This window comes from Aphelocoma coerulescens, chromosome 19, assembly GCF_041296385.1.
Source record: "Aphelocoma coerulescens isolate FSJ_1873_10779 chromosome 19, UR_Acoe_1.0, whole genome shotgun sequence".
NCBI classification, from domain to species: domain Eukaryota; kingdom Metazoa; phylum Chordata; class Aves; order Passeriformes; family Corvidae; genus Aphelocoma; species Aphelocoma coerulescens.
In genome coordinates this window covers 6,153,340-6,171,496 of record NC_091032.1, presented here as the reverse complement: position 1 = coordinate 6,171,496, position 18,157 = coordinate 6,153,340, and the positions used below count along the sequence as shown (strand labels likewise).

At 46.0% G+C, this 18,157-nt stretch overlaps 1 protein-coding gene across 3 annotated transcripts in view; it reads left to right on the top strand.

The window, feature by feature from the left end:
- Positions 1–2,074: 2,074 nt before the first annotated feature.
- The window catches only part of MYO1C (myosin IC), a 51,834-nt gene continuing 35,751 nt past the window's right edge, over positions 2,075–18,157 (top strand). The window contains exon 1 of one of the 3 annotated variants that reach the window (XM_069033609.1): positions 2,075–2,164. In XM_069033609.1, the coding sequence (XP_068889710.1) occupies positions 2,090–2,164 (75 nt within the window). In that variant the 5' untranslated portion in view covers positions 2,075–2,089. Of the gene's footprint in view, positions 2,165–3,737; positions 3,831–4,069; positions 4,170–18,157 lie in introns of those variants that run through there. The other 2 variants (XM_069033612.1, XM_069033608.1) reach the window with 2 other exon arrangements.

Genomic DNA, 18,157 nt, shown 5'->3' with positions numbered 1-18,157 from the left:
GAACTTGTCTTAATTAATATACTGCAGTGGAAAGGCCAGTTGAACAAAGCTGGAATTAGGTTTTCCTTGAGAGAGGAAATGATAACTTTTTTGAGAACTCTGCGATGCTAACAGGAAGCTTCCTGTGGCCCTTTCTGCCCCTGGATGTAGGGATTGCTGTTTGAAAGTGATTGACATGAAGTAATTTCTATTTAATACCCAGTTACTCTGGAAAATGGTCTGCTTGGGAACTGCCCTGAACTTGTCTAAATGCTTCAACTTGAAGAACATCGCCCATCTGTGTTTGTACCTCCCACCTCTCTGTCTTACAGTGGAACTGTCATCTTCCACTTACAGGGTCTCTGCAATTAAAAAGAACATTGTGCAACCTAGAAAGCAGCAAGGGAAATCTGTGTGGGAATTGTTGAACACAGGGTGGGAGAATCACTGGAGCAAAACAGTGAAGTGTAAGATCTGGGAATGCAAACTGGCGAGAGGAAATGCAGAGGTAGGAGAAAAATTCAGAAAGCATGAATACAGGCACCACAAAAGGATGAAAAACAGAATAGCAAATGTTTTAACCTGCTAACCATGCTTTGAAACTGGCAGTTCTCAGATACAGACAGCAGCTCTGGTAAGGGAGTGTGTCAGCATCATTTGTCACATACCAGTTTCACTGTGGTTTTACTGCTCAGGCTCACCAGAGACCACACTGTGCTCCTCTGTGCCCCTTTTCATTTTCTTCTTTCTCTTGAATTTTTTTTCTTCCGCTTCATTTTACTGTCTTTACCTTTTCTTGGTTTTTTTTTTCCCCTCTTACCACTCACTTGTAGCCAATTTTCAGAAGTTTTTTTACACATAATTCTGCTATCTGCATCACAGGAGCCATTCCACCTACACAGCTCTGGTGTTCTGACCTTTGTGATTTCTCTCCGTAGAAAGGGGAGATAAACCAGGCTGGGTATTGCTCTGTATTACTGAGAATAGGGTGGGTTTGTTTGAGGAAGTGACAGTGAGGGTTTTTTAAATGTGATAAAATCTACTTTTTTAGTAGAACTCTGTATTGGGAAGTAGGTGCTCAAGGAAACAATTGTTGGACTGGAACAATCTTGTGTATAACAGCTAAGGAAGCATAAGAATAATTCCAGATATGAAACAGAACAGTGACAGGCCCTTTCTTTGCAGTTGCTGAACAGAATTGTGTTACCTGTATCTGCTCTGGAGTAGCCAGTGCTTGTTAATGTTATTAATTAATCTTGTTAAAGCTTTCTTGGCAAGCATTATCAACTGGAGTTGGTTTGTAGTAGAGTTGACAATTCAAATTTGGCTCTTCCGAGAAGATAGAAGGAATTATCTCCTCAGCAAGTCTTAAAATGCCTGAAATTGAGAGTGATTTTTTTCCCCCAGTCACAGGCAGGATATCTGATACCTTTTTTGGAGGGTGATAGGTCTGGCCACTCCATTAATGGATGGCATGATCATTGTAAAGCTCTGTAATTGCACTTAAACCAATGTTCACCAGATTATTTTTCTCCTATTTGTAGGAATTTTTGTGCAGTAACGTGCCAATTAATTTCCTTTGCCATGATTAGTTAGCTACTCAAGGACTCAATTAATAATGATTCCGTTCTGCAGCAGTTTGCAGAACTTCCTGTAGTTACCATGGGAGCAATCAGGATTTTCTATTGCTTGCTCTTGGAGGTAAAGATGAAGCATTTTTTCTGCATAAAATCTCTTGGTAGATTTTTGAAGTCACCATGGGATTGTTTCGTGCCAACACCTCTGAAACAGCATCCGCAGCAACCTGACTTTTCTGAGCCCTTTGGGACAGAAATGGAACATCAACAAAGTTGCAGGCAATAAACACAAGCATAAATTTAGGCTTCTTGGAACTGTCGTGGCACATTGTAACGAGTGAAAACCAGTCTTGAACTTAATTGTTTCAGCTCACACCTAACACTTGGTATAAATACAGAGGTTCATCTTTTTCCTCTCACAACAGGGCTCCGAACCAAAGGCTGCACTTAGTCAAGGTTGTGTGCTGCTGCTGCACACTGAAATCAGAACTATCCATAAAGAATAGAAGGATTTACTGACTTTCCTTGGAAAAATGGAACTGCAGATTGAACGTATTCCTACAGGAGAAATCATCCGCGTGGTCGGCCGCAAGGCAGAGCGCAAGACTGTAAGCCTGGCTTTTATTGTTCTCTGTCCCCCTCTGGTACTGTTGGTTACACAATAACCAACTTGGATCTGAACTGAGCAACTCCAAGGCAAGAATGGGAGGGTTTGCAAGGCTGGTTGGTCATTGGAGTGACTGTAGCTGTGTTGTGAACGTTTTTTTCTCTCTGGGATGGAATTAGTAGCAATGAAGTGAGTGGGAGTTTAGAAACCCATTAAAATGTATTTCCTGTAGAAATACTGCAGTGTACCAAAGTTTCATGTTTGGCCTGGCTGTATGAATTCTGTCAGAGTTCTGGGAGCACTTTCAGACTGCAGAGGATGGGAAAGAGCTTTGGAACAATTATTTTGTTCCTCTTCTGTGTTGATTGTGCTGTCACAGGGTTCATGCCCTGAATGTTACAGGAAGGTTCACATATGGAAAATTCAGTGGTACAGGGACATATTAACAGACTTTTATAAATATCTCAAGGAACTGACTATTCTGTTTACTTGGGACTTTATTGACTTGCGTTCAGGGTTTGTGTGTAAGCAAATGGAAATCCATGAGCTGATTGTTTCTGGTTTGACACAAACAGTTGAGAGAGACGGTACTTTTCTAAGAATAATTTCAGTTCTCTTGGCTGTTCTGTGTGTTTTGCTTCAGAATATTTTCTATTTGCATTTGTATAATTTTTAATTAAAGGAGTCTAAAGAAAAGGAACTATGTAAAATTTAAAATGTTTAGAAATACCTCAGTGCAACAGTGACTTTATCTCTCTTTGTCATAGTTATTTAAAATCTGTTTAACAGATCTTCAGGTTTGGTAGGGCCATCTTGTACTGAAGTGCACATCTGTGCATGTTGCTGCTGTTTCCTTGCATTGTCTTTCCAGTGACTAATCTGAAACTCCATCTGAAAATTAGCTGAGACATTTACTGTGTGGTTACACAATTGTCAGGTAGTAGTCATTTTACTTCAGAAAAAACTGAGAGCTCCCTCTGCCTTGTTGGGAGAGGAGACAGTGGCAATTTTGGTGTTCTTTGGTTTTCAGTAAACAGTCCAGGAATGTTACTGTCTTTGTAATGACAGTAGGGGACACTGGCAGGACTGGATTGTTGTTCCCAGGGGAAAATGTTCCTTTAAACCTTAGCATGTGCCAGGGTCCTGGGGAAGACATCAAAGAGAGAAAAGGTATCGGTTCAGCTTTCTAAAAAGTTTCAAACTCTTATTAACATTCCGTGAAACGGTAACTTGTGACTTCGAAAACAATGCGTGTTGGTGCACTGTTGGTGCTGCATGAGTGGCCAGAGAGAGATGGTTTTTCATGTCCTGTGCTTTAAGAGAAACTTTTAAGATACTTTAAACTTCTGCAGGAGTGGCAAGAGCAGAGCTTTACTGTTTCAGCTCCGTGTGGTTCAGGCTGTTGGAGTTCAATGTGCAGAATTTCCTGTGGATCCTGACGAGATTGCCTCGGGTGTTTCACACCTGTGAGGGATGAACCAACTTGCTGCTCACAGTGGATGGATGGTTGCCTGAGCTCGGTGGAATCACTCCAGAGCGAACTTCACCCTGCGTCCTTCCCAGGAACATGCACTTCTGATGACTCCCAGAACCAGGCGTCAGCCAGGAGGGGCCGGTAGAATTACCATCAGCGTTCCAGATTTATCTTGTCCGTCTGGAGCAGACAGGTGCGTCTGCCCTTCGAGGCAACAGCAACAGCTCGGTGCAGAAGCTGCTCAGCGGGATGCTGCTGCCGCGGACAGCGTAACCAGCGCGGCCCGGGCCGGGGGGCGTGGCGGGGTCCCGGTGCTCGAGGCGGGGTCCCGGTGCCCGTGGCGGGGTCCCGGTGCCGGTGGCGGCGGGGCCGGTGCAGGTGAGGGCGGAGGCAGCGGCCCGCAGCCCGCATGCCCGGCGCTCGGACATGCTCACTAGCGGCGCGGCGCGGGCTCCCGCGGGCAGTCAGCGCCGAGGCGCTCGCGGAGCCGCCGCAGGGCCCCGAGCCGCGCGTCCCGGGGCGCCGAGCGCAGGTGAGCGGGGCCGGGGGGGCGAGCGAGCGAGCGGCCGGTGTGTGCGGCCGCCTCTTGCCCGGCCGGCGGCACCGGCGCTCCCGGCGCTCGGGCACATGGCTGCGGGGCGCGCGGGGGCAGCGGAGGCGGCGGCCGCCGCTCGGCCGTTCTCCCGCAGCCGCCGACCTTCCCGGAAACTCTACGCGTTTTCCACGGAAGAAACAAATGAGCGGGCTAGAACAGCCGGCATCCTGGCGGCGGCACGGCGTGGCTCCGGCTGCCCGGAGCAGTTGCTCCCTGCCTGGCTCCCGGCCGGTCCGTGACTGCGCTCCGGTAACGCTTCCCTGCGCGCATCCCGCCCGCCCTGCCCGGCACGGGGCGAGCGCGGCTCGCGGGGAGCCCGAGCGGGGCCGCGGCGGGGCCGGGCAGGGTGTGGCGGGCGTGCGGCTGCTCCCGGCTCAGACGTGGCCGTGGCACGGCCGGGGCTCCAGGCGGCTTGGCTTGCCCTTGTCAAGACAGGCTTCCTGTACATCCCGAACTTGCGTTACAGCTCCGAGCGCTGTTGGGTGTGATCCGCCCTGCACAGCACTGACGTTCACATTGGAAGAATTCTTCCTTCTTTGCCAGTGCTTGTACAGGTGCCTCAAAGCACTTCATGGAGAAAGCTCGGTGTATTTAGCCCTCTCTCACAGGTGGAGATTGTCAAACTCTGTAACTTCTCCAGTTTAGTCCACATCTCTACATCCTCACTGAGACTCAGCGGTCTCCATCTCTTGTGCTGCTTTCTATGCTAGTTTTTCCCAGTACTAATATACCTGGAGTTAATTGCTTTAAGTGACAGTGACTCATGGAAGGAATCTGACTCTGCCTGAATGAGCAACTCATTCTAGTAACTTGAATTTTCCAAGTAAGCTGGCTTGAGCTGCATTCTTGTCGTTGGGAGGATTACAGAGGAAAAGTGATTCTGAGATACAATACAGAGATTATTCTGATATTTAATCTCTCTCTGACAGTTGCTCGGGGTGGAAGGCTCCTCCGGAACTACTTGTAGATGGCAGCTGCTTAGTTTGAAAAAGTGACAAATGAGAAAATTTGCTTGGTTGGTGGGACAAGCCATGAAAACAGAACCACATCTTAGAGTACTTGGGAAGAAAGGCATTTTTCTTTCATCCCCTTTTGGTGCAATAGACAATTACCAGTTGTCAGCACCTTTTCAAAACTTTTAGAAACTGCCTAAGGCTTATGGAACTGATGAGTTCTTAATTTTCACAGTAGGCCCTGATACGGCAACCGCTGTCATAACACTTCAGGGTTTTCAGTTTTGATAGTGGATATAATCCTGTGTTTTAGGGAGAGGCTGTGTAAATATGAATGTTGTGTTCTGCCTGGCAGGGACCAGTGGAGTGCTACACTAAACACATGCTGTCCTAATTTATCATGATATAAAGGATAGATTTATTTTTAAAGAGCAAAAGAAGGTGTGAATCATAACACAATAAGGAGTGGGAGATCCCGTGTGAGTCAGGATCCACAGTGTGTAATTTCTGTTCTCTTCTGCATAATTAATAACAAAGAAACTTGTGATTTACAGTATATCTTCAGGACTTATAATAACTGTAAGAGAACTTACATAGATCCTGACAAAATGACTCAAGCCAGGTAGAAAACTTTTTTTTCGTTTATTTTTAATTTTCTTATTTGATCTAAGCCCACTGAAGGAAGGCCAGTAAAAAACTGGGGGCTAAGAATGCTTTATAACATTAGTGTTTCTTTCTATGAATAAACTCAAACTCTATGGATGCATTTATGCAAAGCTAAGATAGTCTTAGTCTTGGTCAGATATTTGGAATTTTTCTGTTGTTTGTGGTGTCATGTTGCTTATTACTGCTTTAGGAACCACATGCTTTCTAGGAACTGGACAAATTCCTCTCCCCCTGTCCAAAGGAACAGTCTGCTCCAAACGCTGGAAAAACAAACTGCAGCAGCTGCCACAGTCCCAGGGCAGTGTATAAAGCACAGCTCCCACTGCCCCTTCCCTTGGCTCTTACCTGGCAGGTGTGAATGGTTCCAGCATGTAAAACATTGAGGATCACTGGGCTGCAGCACTTTGCCTCCCAGTTCAAAGGACTAATTGAGTGAGCCCTGATCACAGATAACCAGCAGTGCCTTCTGTAGGATAAATGTGTGTTTGGGAAAAGCTGATGTGTTACAGGTGCTGCAGAAAAGGAGGGGGAGGAAACTCAAACTAGAGCGGATTTTCTCGGGGCTGGTCTGTCCCACAGCCCTTTGTAAGCGATGGGAGTGTAACTCAATCATTTGTCCTTTCACACAGGCTACAGAACTGTTTATAAAGGCTGATTTGTGTGTTTCTAAAGTGTTACCGTGGGGAAAACCATCTGTATTGTACCTTGGGTTACCTCTATCAGTGGCAGTCAGACGTGGTTAACTTGTGAGAGTTTATCCAAATCAGAACCGAGCAGGCCAAACAGGTGATTTGTGTGGAGCCACTTCCCAGCCCAGCTCTCTGTGTGAGCACAGGAGCATCTGCACAGAGGCAGGAAAGGCTGGGATCAGGTGGGCACTTTGTGCTGGCATAAAGTGATTGCAATTATGGCGTGTGTGTGTCTCCTGTCAGGGCTTTTCCTGTGTTAAATGCTGCTTTACTGCTGTGTAACCAGCTCCTGAGTGATGTGGTTGGCTTTGCCTCGGATTGCTATCCTTGGCTTCTGCAGAAACCATACATCCAACCTGCTGTCACCTCTATTGGGTGAGGCTTGCATGCCTTGTCTTCCTCTGAGATTGTAACACAGTTCTTTTTCTGCCCGGAGGGGAGCCACTTGTGCTGTGCCTCTCTCTGCCTGAATTCAGGGATCTCTCCACTGGAAAATATCCTGCTGTGTATTTTGTGCCCTCCTCTGCATATTTCTCGTTGATGTATTAGTGGGGTGGGTGGCCAGCTCTTCCCAGAAAGCATTAATAAAGATACAAGCAGGCAGCACAAGTAAATGTGAAAGGCTAACAAAGCTTGTTATGGCAGAAGGTTCGGAGTGGACAAATCTCAAGTCATTTGTTGCAACTGAGTCATGTTCTGTGGGGGTGGAAGTGTTCCTTACAGCCCTGCCCTGCCTTATTTAAATATTTAAACATTTAAATACAACCAGGAGCAGCAGGGCCAGTACCTTTTCTGTTGCTATATATCTCCAGTGTGGTCTGTTCTATATTAAATTCCTGTACTGGAAGGCAGTAAAGGTTAGTATTTAGAACTCCTGTGGCATTCATGCATGCATGGATAGCTCTCCCTGGCAGCTTTTTTCTTTAGGAAAGCACTTGGTCAGGTGCCAATGTCCAGCTTCCCTGGGACACTCTCAGCCCCTTAACCAGAGTGGTGACCTTGGGCCAGCCTGGCCACCGCCCTTCCTGTGATTCAGTTCAGCAGCTGATAATAAATGGATGTAGAATCTGACATTTTGGCAGTACCTTTGGAGTGCTGCAGTGTTTGCCTTCTGGGCAGCGAGGTCCCAGGGCTGGGAGGTAGAGCAGGCTGCAGTCACTGAAAGCTTTGTCTCTGAATGGGCAGTGTCATTGTTGGTGGTGAAGAATGTCGTGTCAAAATGTGTTGAGATATTTGCCAGGAAATGGAGAGTCCATGAATGACTCGGAAGTCCTCTGTGACACAGCTGTCACGGCACTCAGCCTGCAGGCTGGGCTCTACAAGGTAGAGCTGTGCCTTCAAATTTATTTTGGTAATTTCTTTTGAAGGCACTTTTCTAGTAAAATTTCACCACAGAGTTTGCTACAAAGATGATGAAAGGTCTAGAGGGGATATCCTGTAAAGAGCAGCTGAGGTCACTTGGTTTGTTCAGCCTGGAGAAGAGGGAACTGAGGTCAGACCTCACTGGGGGCTGCAGCTTCTGCTCTGTGACCAGGGACAGGACCTGAGGGAGCAGCTGGAGCTGTGCCAGGGGAGGTTTAGGTTGGATATTAGGAAATGGTTCTTCCCCCAGAGGGTGCTGGGCACTGCCCAGGCTCCCCAGGGAATGGGCACGGCCCGAGGCTGCAGAGCTCCAGAAGTGTTTGGACAACCCTCCCAGGGATGCACAGAGGTGGGATTATTGGGGTGTCTGTGCAGGGCCAGAAGTTGGCCTGGACGATCCTTGTGGGTCCCTCCAGCTCAAGATATTCTGTGATTTGACTCTGTATTTCCTTTTAGTGTTCTGGTGTCTGACCAGAGGTTTCACCCTTGCAAAAGGTAACACAGAGATGTGCTCCTAATCTGAGACAGTGCACACTGGAAGCTGGAAAACAGCCTTTGGAGTGGGTCTAAGGCTGCAGGGAAACCTTTGTGCCTTAGCAGCTGAGTTTCATTAGGCAGAGTGATCCTGGTGCCTTCTGCCAGCTGACAATCACCAGGTGTATTTGGCCACTTTGCTAATGAAGAGAAGGATTATAGAAGGAGCTGTAATTCAACTAGGGAGCAGTGTTTGTCAGAGGATTTTATTGAGCTTGCAATTGCATTTTTCTTCATTACCATATCCTCAATATTTTATGGTTGTCTTTATGTCTGTTTTCATTGCCACCTGCTGCCTGCTCTGGGTGGGATAATCCTGTCCAGGAAAGAATCATCTTTACTTCAGCACTATAATGACAAACTGAGGGGGAAAAAAAAAGGGTAAACTCAGCTTTCACTCGGCACATATTGTTCATGGCTGAAGGGTCCAGTTAAGTCAATGTCCAATTACATAATGAAGAGATAGTGATCTGTTTAGCTTTTTAGAAAATTAAATTCCACTGAAACAATATAACTGGGACTATGGAAGTAGGAGGAAAACTATTTTCCATTCTGAAGCAGGCCTTTGTATAGAGCTGGGTTTTTTTAAACTCAGTAACTAATAACTTGTACATTATACAGCCCACACCGAGTCATTGTTTACTCAGGGAAATGACTTTCAACAGCCAGAATTGTTTGCGAAGTTTAATAACTAAAATATGCAGTTCTGTGCTTTACAAGGCTGCACACTATAATCAACATTTTGGAAAAAACAAAACCTGCTGCATATTTGCAACGCCACACAGCGCTGCATTACAAATGGTGCTTCTGCAGCTCAGGTTTTGATCTGCAGTAAAAGCTGGTGTGGTTTGGAGAGAGGGAAGATTATTGCACAAATTAGTGTTGGGCTTTTCTAGAGTTTTATTGAACCTTCCAAATTAGAGACCAGGAAGCCTTGTTCTCTGTCCACACATCTTGTTGTTTTAAATAACAGGTTGTCTTCCACTCTTAGGACTTTTGGAGTCTGTTTGAAATTGCCTCTTGTGCTTCTTGGGAGGGAAAGCCACACCTTTGCACCAGGAAGCCAGGAATTCTCTCTCTGACAGAATTGGAACTCAGACAGCAAAACAGATGTTTCTTTTGCCTCATTTGAGTGAGCACTGGAGTTCAGTTGTGATCTTTTCTGCCTTTTCCTGACTCATTATCTGCTGTTCTGTGTAAGCATGGGGTTTTCTCAGAGATGTTACAGGAAACTTCCCTCCCCACCCACTGCACCTGTAAAGGTTTTAACAACAGCCAGGGTTTGTGTCCTGGGTTGGTTTTGGGGTACTGAACAAACAATGCCAAGCATAACAACCAGCAGAGCACCCATTACATTTCTCAAGTAAACCAAGTGCTTCATTTTAAATAGTGTGTTCAAAAAGTTTATTTTTTACTTTTCCCAAAATCACAAGCGTTTTTGGAATTGATTTTGTTGGAAAAATAGAAAGGAAAACCTTGTCTCGTGTGAAAATGAAGGCGAATACAAAATATGTGACTTGCAAAATCCTCATTTTATTTGTGCATGGATTTGTTTGCTCTTATAAGTGGGGGAGGGGATCAAAAGCAAGTTCTGCAGAGAAGTACAGAGTGTGTTTTTGTGTATGCCCGACCATAGCACTCTGTGGGAACACAGATATTTAATTTTGCTGATCTTCTGTCCAGAAAGTTGCTGGATAGGAGCTGGGAACAGCAGCTTATGGAGCTATCAGCAAAGCTCAGAGCACTCAATTTTTACCATCCCAGAAATTCTCATGTTTTACTTTTATACTTCCATTAACCCAACTGTACATTGTTGTGATAATCCTAGCAGGATTGGAATTACTGGGAGAGCCACCATGTTTCCTTGGGAATAAACCAAAGTTGTTCTGACTTCAAGATGTCAAGGATGGACATGGGTTATTTCTGGTCAGCTGGGGTGTAGAAAAAGTATGGATGGACATATCAAGGTGAAACATGGTTGTTTGGAAAGGGAATTTACAAATTCATTATGTTCAGGGGGTTTGAATATTCTGTGCTGGCTGAAGGGGTGGGAGTGTGAGAGAAAACCAGGGGTTGAAAACCTGTGGGAAGCCAAAAGGAAAAGTGGAGGCTGAAAAAGGGTGGGAGACCAATAAGAAAAGCAGAAACTGAAAAGGAGTGGGAGGCCAACATGGTGTGGGAGGTCAGCAAGGAAAGTAGAGGCCAAAAAGTGGAGGCTGGAAAAGTTTGATGGAGATAAAGATGCGGGGGAGGCAGAAAAGGTTGTGAGGCCAAATTAAGCCCATATCAGAGATCTGATGGATCTCATTTTCCTCTGTTTGGCTTCCACATCCTCCTGTAGAAGTGGACCCACAGACTATTCAGCTGAAGAAAATTAAAGCTGAGCTTTATGGAATAACTTGGGGACAAATGCCCATTGTCTTTGCTCTTGTATTACTTCAGTTTGGTGCTTAGTTTCAGCCCTTAAAAATTTGGTTTCCAGCAGAAAGCATCTCTGTAAATTGTTTGAATCTCGATTGTAGAAGTAGTGCAGGTGAGCTGTAGTGCTGCCTGTCAGTTCAGTACCTTAAAATATTGTCCTTTAAGGTCACCAAAGAGGTGTCTCCTCAAGCCACAGAAGAAACAGCACTCTCATGACTGCTTTTGCAGGGATTTGAGACAGCTAGGAGGAATTTAGGATAATTTATGTACATTCAAGAGGTATTTCCAAACCAGGTGTGTTAAAGTCCCTTAGAACTTTTAAGAAAAACAATGTAATGAAGAAGCACAGTGTCTTTTCTCTTTGCCTGATTTAATTAAAGAACACATGGGCTGATGGTTATGAGCCATTTACATATTAGGGTAAAGCTTTCAGATGTTATTTGACTCAAGCATGAACTAATGTGATTTGAGATATTTGTGTCTTGATACAAGGAAGAAGCATAAAGGAAAGAGAAGAAAAAAAAGAAAGAGCTGCTCTTCCTGGAGACAAAACCAGGGCATGGCTGGTGCTGGCAGCCTGGCAGGTAGTGAGTGCTGGGAGGGAGTGAGGACGTCCCTGCTGCTCTAGCAGACTGGTCATGAGGGCTCCATGTGAAGAGGAAATGTTGCAAGAGATGTGGTGTTCTCTATGCAAAAAAAAAAAACTTGCACTGTGCAGGAGGCCGTTTGATGTCTCTCTCTTCAAACTGAAACCTGACTGGTTGCCAAGTTGTCTTCTCTGAAGTTTCCGGATCTAGGTGGGGACAGGGGAGTTCCAACTGTAACCTGAATTTGTTCAGCAGGCAGCTGCTGGTATCCAAACCCTTGCACTGGGAGGAAAATTCCACGAAGTGGCTCCGTGTAGGATGAGAATGTGAACTATGTCCAGGCTCACGGCCATGGAACTCAAAAGCTGTGCTCCTGCAACTGTTTATTTTTTTCTGGAGGCTTCAGTTTAGTTGGCTGTTTGTCACTGAGTGCAGTTTTGCTGGAATGCTGCTTGCCTGCCATCAGAATAGGGAGCACCTGTGAAAGGATTGTGGTGTCACCTGAGAGGAAGAAAATCAGTGTTGCTGCAGGGTGAGTGTATACATTCTGGAAAGAAATCTTTGTACAAGCAAGCTACTGCCTTCCAAGGAAAAATTAGCTTGCTACAGAACTTTTTATTTTGGGAAGGTAAATTCTGGTGTAAAGGTCTAAAAGTAGCTGTCAGCTTGGTACCTGGCTGCCTGTTCTGAGCAGTGAATTTCTCTGTACTGAACTCTTGAAAGTGCTTTTCAGGCCACACTTCCACTGGTCTCAAATTATCTTAATTGCAAACCACTTATCTGAACTGATGAGTAGTTAACACATATGTGACACAGTGCTCATTAGAGTAGAAAATCAATCAGTGTTTAGTGTGGGCTGGATTGACATTTGTGGATTGATAGGGGATGGGAAGGTTCATTTGGGTCGATAAATGGCTCCGTGATGAGTGTGTGAAGTGAGCTGGTGTGCTTGCAATCAAAATCCAGCAGCATCAGCCCTGGTTCCTAAGTGTCAGTTTTTGTGGAGTAGCAGAGCAGTGCTGGGGCTTGGATCCCCACGTGTCAGATTAGGTGATTTATGGTGCTGCTCCCCTGCTCCTGGAGCACTGCAGGTGACAGGCTGCAGCCCCTGGTGGCTTTCCTGGGCTTGTCCCTGGGGCTGCTGGGGGTGATGCTGACCATGCATCACTTCTCCAGGATTTCAGTGCTCAAGGCATGAGTGTGTGCAGAGGGGAGGGGATGAACAAGCAGCCAGAGAGTCTTGGAGCTTCATGCATGTCACTTCCATGAAAGGCCCTTTCTTTAGGATGTATTCCCCCAGTATCTAAGATAAGCTTATACTGACATAAGTTGTATTTAAAATCATAGAATTTGGAAGGGACCTTAAAGATCATCTTGTTCCACCTTTTACTAAACCAATTTAAATTGATTTCACTGTAGTTCTCCATTCCCTGCCTTGTACTTGCATCCACTCGATCCTTTGGTTAACACTTTGAAACACAGTTGGGAGAGCAATGATGAAGAAAACATTTTCTATTTGTTTGGTTCCCTGAACTGTCTGGTCACAGAGCTGAATGGATCATAGTCCCAGTCCAGAGGGGGAGAGGGCCAGGACAGGCACAGCTGGGACAGAGGATATGTCGAAGCAACATCAGCTGTCCAGGCCAGCTGACAGCAGCCTGGGACTGCCCTCTGGCACCTCAGAGGACACTTGCTGTGCCCTTTTCACCTAGGATAAGTGTCTGTAAGGTAATGATGTGGGAATGATGGCTTGTGTGGCTGTTCTGTTCTTACACTGCTGTGTTTTGATCCTTGAAGTCGGTGCCAGTGAGAAGTTTGTTTGCTGGAAGATTCTGCAGTCACACTGGGGCACTTTTGTGCTCTGATGTGTGGGCTGATTGGCACTAAAACCTCCCAGCATGTGGATGTGGAGCTAGGCCAGCTGTTTGGAACATAAATGGTAATTAGTTGTTTTCTAAATGTTGGCTTTATCAAGGTTTACAAACAGAACAGACGATCTCCACTCCACTGCTCCTAATGAGCATTCCCAAGCTCTAACAATTCCAGCTCCTAAGCAGTGCAGGAACACTTGCCCATGGAGTCCTGCACTGCTGGACTTTAATCCCCTTTAATGTGGTAACAGATCAGGTAGAGAGAGGCACTGATAAATCCTGCCAGGGTGCACACACTTGGACACAGAGCCAGGAGAGTCTGGTTTCTATTCTGCCTCTTACCAAAGCATCCTTAGAGTGGCTTGGATCTAAAGCAGGGAGCAGAGGGGTCCAGTTGAGCACTGGTATCTGGAATATTTTGCTCTCTGTCTGCCCCTTCCCAGAGCATTGTTTTCCATGGAAGGAGGTTGGGAGAGCCAGTGCACTGAGGGTCAGGATGGGGGACACCTTACCCAGGTGAGGATGCAGGGATTCCCACTTTTGCCCTGCTTTGCACCAGGTGTAAAGATCCAAAGGACCTTTGAGCCCTGTGGGACTCTAACGAGGCATTTGTGGGGTGTAGTAGGACAAGGTTACTGTGGTGTGGTATCTGAGCATGACGTGAGCGACACAGGCAGAAAGGCTAAGGGAGAAGGAATGAATTCTGCTGCCTAAACCTTCCGTGTGAGAGGTCAGATCTGGCTCTGTGCCCACTCCGTGCCTATGTGCAGGTTCCTGCAAATTGTTGCTGTCACCACCAGCAGTGGCACACAAGGAAACAAAATTTCAGAATGCCATCCTGCAGCAGAGACCTCAAGGGGCTATTTCTAGACGGAATTGAAGCTCCGTGTGATGTGCTGGACTGTAGCCTCATTGTGAGGGTAGAAAACAACCACAAAAGTGGTTTGCACTGGAATTCTTTATGCTGTAGTGGGCAGCTGGATTAAAATGTTTTGGAGCTTTGCTCCTTTTTGATGCCATACCAGTGCTGTGGGTGAAGAGTCTTCACAACCAGCTGTCACCCAGCAGGTGAGCTGGAGTGGGTTAGCACTTGGATAAATGAATATTGGAATAGTGGGGTTTAGCTTTGCAGCTACCTGCGTGCAGCTTCTCCTGGGACCCATCAGCTGTTGTGGAATTTGTCAGCTCACCAGACAAGTGTGTGCTGCCTCTCACACACACCAGGAATCCCGAGAATGAAGGGCTCTCAGATTCCAGCCCTCTATGGCTCTTCCCCTTCTGCTCTAGGGGCCTAGTGGAAGCAGGAAGGGAGGTCAGGCTCGAAATCCAAAGTCGGAGGAGAGGAATTTGTGGATGTGTAGCAGATAACGCCCATCACTCACTGGGCTTTGCCACTCCCACTTCCCCCTCCCTTGTGGAAAGTCTGATTAAAGCCAGCCGCTCCGCCCTGGCTGGCTGAGCCATACATCCATGCACAAATGCCAGATTCTCTTCATTCCAGGCTGCTGACTTCAAGAAGGACTTGCTCTGACAAGCTGGAAATGAGGGCTGGCAGCTTCGTCTGCAGCTCAAAGGCTTTATCTCTCTTAGACACTCTCCCTAACATTTCCCACAAACACGGCTCTGCTGGTAGGAGCTGTTGCACACACAGGATCCATCAGGCACTTATGAATAAAGCCTTACCTTGTGTAACTCTCCCTCAGAACAGGCAAGGAACACTTCACAAAGCACTTGGCACCGGGCCCACAGCAGAGCTTGCTCGCCTTGTGCTTCAGCCTCATTATCTGGGGAGCAGTAGGAAGAGTCAGCTCAGCCTTTGATTCTCTTGTCCCCCTACCAAGCACTGGTGTCCTTTTCCCCATAAAAATCCTACAGTCCAGCCTTCATCTCCCGCTTGGACTATTTCCATCAGCTGAAAGCTGGCAGCTTTCCATCATCTCCAGCTTCCACAGCATATTCTGATGGTTCTTCACCTCGGCCTCTCTTCCCTTTCGGAACTCCCACCTTCACTCCTGCCCCACTTCTCCATGACAAGTTCTTTGACTTCCAGAGTTGTCCTGGCTCCAGCAGCAGCCGCTGTTTCCCTGCTGTTGCCTCCCAGCGTTGTTGCCTCACTGCTCCATGAGGGATGCCAGCTGTGTCCACCTGTTAGGGTGGTTTTGCATGTGCCTTTAAGCCAGCTGCTTCTGCTGCCTTTGCAGCCTTGAACCTGGAATATTCACATGCCCTGGCCTATCTCAATCAGTTGATGATTGATTGAGATCAATCAATTGATGATGAACTCAGCCTTCACTAAATGCTTTCCCAGGGTGGAACCTATTTGAGAGATGCAATAATGGTTCTAGAGAACCTGTGCCAGCAATTGCAAGATGGCCAAGCTCTTCTTTGATTGCTGTTTGTGGTTTCAAAATCAGTATTAGAGCAAGTGTACTTTTGCATTCATATATTTAACATGTGAAATTGAGATAACCTTAAGCTTGATGCAGTAAGGTGTGCACCCTCATATAAAAATTTATCATAAACCAAATTTGAGTCATCATGGGTGTCACATGATTTCTGCTTAAAAGGGCATCTTTGATGTCATCATCATATTGCTTCAGAAGCAGCTTGTCTGTGTTATTTTAGGTTGTACATGTCTATAGCTTCTAAAAACCATAAGGCCAGTGTCAAACATCTGCCCAGCACTTCACAGATTGCACAAGTAGCTGGTAGCAGACAAAACTCTTTTTTTTTTTGTCTGATTTTTGAGGGAGGGCTGTTACCACAGGGCCTTACAACTGATCCTGTTGAGCAGAAAAGTGATTCCACTTTCTGGACGCTGTGTGAAATAAGACTTGTGAAACAAAAGCTCTAATTTCCCTTTATGATTCTTGATCCAGCACACAGCTCTGGAGCAGCAGGATATGAGAATTAGGATAGTTGTTGCAGTGAGGATTTTGGACAAGAAGCAGGCATGAAGTACCCAAAGCATTTAACCTCTGTGTTTTATTAATCCTGGAGCAAGTGTAATTTAAAGTGGCACCTCTATAATTGATGAAGTATCTTTTACCATTTGTTTAATTACCAGTTTCAGTGTCTAGAAAGCAGCAGATCAATAATTTACAGTGATGAACTTCCCTGTGTCTCTGTTTTTCTACTTCAGCCATGCAAACAACAGCTCTTGAAACAAAACCTCAAATACTGAAGCTTTCCTTTAGGTGATATAAAAGAGCTTAACCTTTTTTTGTGCCACAGGTGCACTCCAACACCACTGAAGCTGAGGGCAGAGCACTGACCTTGGCCAGGCAGGGTTAATTTAGGGCTTGCCCTGCATGTTGTATCAGCTCTCAGCTTTTTGCAGCCTCCTCTCATTGTTGGAGACTGATGAAGGCTGGGCTCCTGTTGTTGCTGTAACAGCAGATGCTGCTGCCCTGGCATTGTGAGAGTTGTTAAAACAGAAAATTTAGGCTAATGAACCAAAGCTGCTGCCTGTGGTTTGTAAGTATTTCTTACACTATGGGATTTGATAACAAATGTTGACTTTCCTATGTGAAATACCTATTCTTGAGACTCTTGGATCCTTCTGTCAGGTTAGAGCTAAGATCCCCTCATGGTCCTGCAGCATCTCTCCAAGGGGACCTACAGGACCTATACCTGTCAAATCAGAGGGAAAAAGGTGTTTCCTTCCAAGTGGGATGGGCCTTCAGACAGGTCCTGTTGTGGTCCTGGCTGCCATGGACAGTGGGCTTTCCTTACAGGGCGTCAGAGCAGAAGATGTAAAGACACCCAACTTCCATGAGATCTCCAAATCCATGCATTTCCAGCAGGATGGTGCTTCCCCTTTCCTGTCTCCTGCACTTAGGAGTGCCAGTTCTCATCTTCTGATGGATGCTGTGGGACAGTTGGCATTTCTGTTAATGTCACAACTGTCAGTTCCTTCAGGATCTCTCCTCTGAGTTGGAGCTCACAGCCCAGAAGAAGCTTTTGTTTATAAAGTAGGTGTAAAGGGTCATGAGGAAGATTCCTGGGCCTGTTGTGTCAGCCTCAGCAGGGTTTGTGTGATTTTGCAACCACCCAGTGCAGGACTAGGAGTAAATCAGACAGAGAAAGAAAAAGGGTTTGGACCTAACCACAGCTGGGGAATGAATGTTTCCATTCTCTGCACAGACCCATGTTTATCCAGATGTGGAACACGCATTCCTGAGAACCACAAAGGGATGGACTCCTTGGTTGTTCTTTATTGTCTTTGTTTCTGATTAAACTGATGTCTCTGATAATGCAGAAAATATTGAAAATGCAGAGAGCAGGACAGTGTAGTTCTGAGTGAGCAGGGAGTTGAAACTGTCTTGGAGATGAGATATTCCTTACAATCCAAAGGGAGCTAAGTTGCAAGTCAATGATTTATTTATTTTTTAACATCAATGTCATTATTGCTGCTTCTTTTACATTAAAAAAAAAATCTTAATTTAAGGTGGTTTTGATCCAGCAGTACTGTCAGTTTTAAACTCTTGGAAAACAATATCCTGGATTGTGTGAGTACAAGCTGATGCATGTGGACATAGGATATCCTTCTGAAATTATGGCTGTATTTTCCAGGCAGCCTGGAACACTTTTGCCATCATGATGGCAACTCATAGTTCCCTGTGGATGTTTAGTGATGATAAATCTATTTTGGGATAAAAAAGATTCACCAAAGCATTAAAGTCTGTTTACCACAGTCTCTTTGGGGCGCTGGCAGAGCAGTCAGGAGGAGATGACCTCAGCCAATACCCTTCATCTGGTGGCTTTTCCCCTCCTTTTCAGCAGGAGCAGAGCAGGCAGGGGAAAGGGAAGCAGCTCAGACATCAGCTGCAATATCATCTG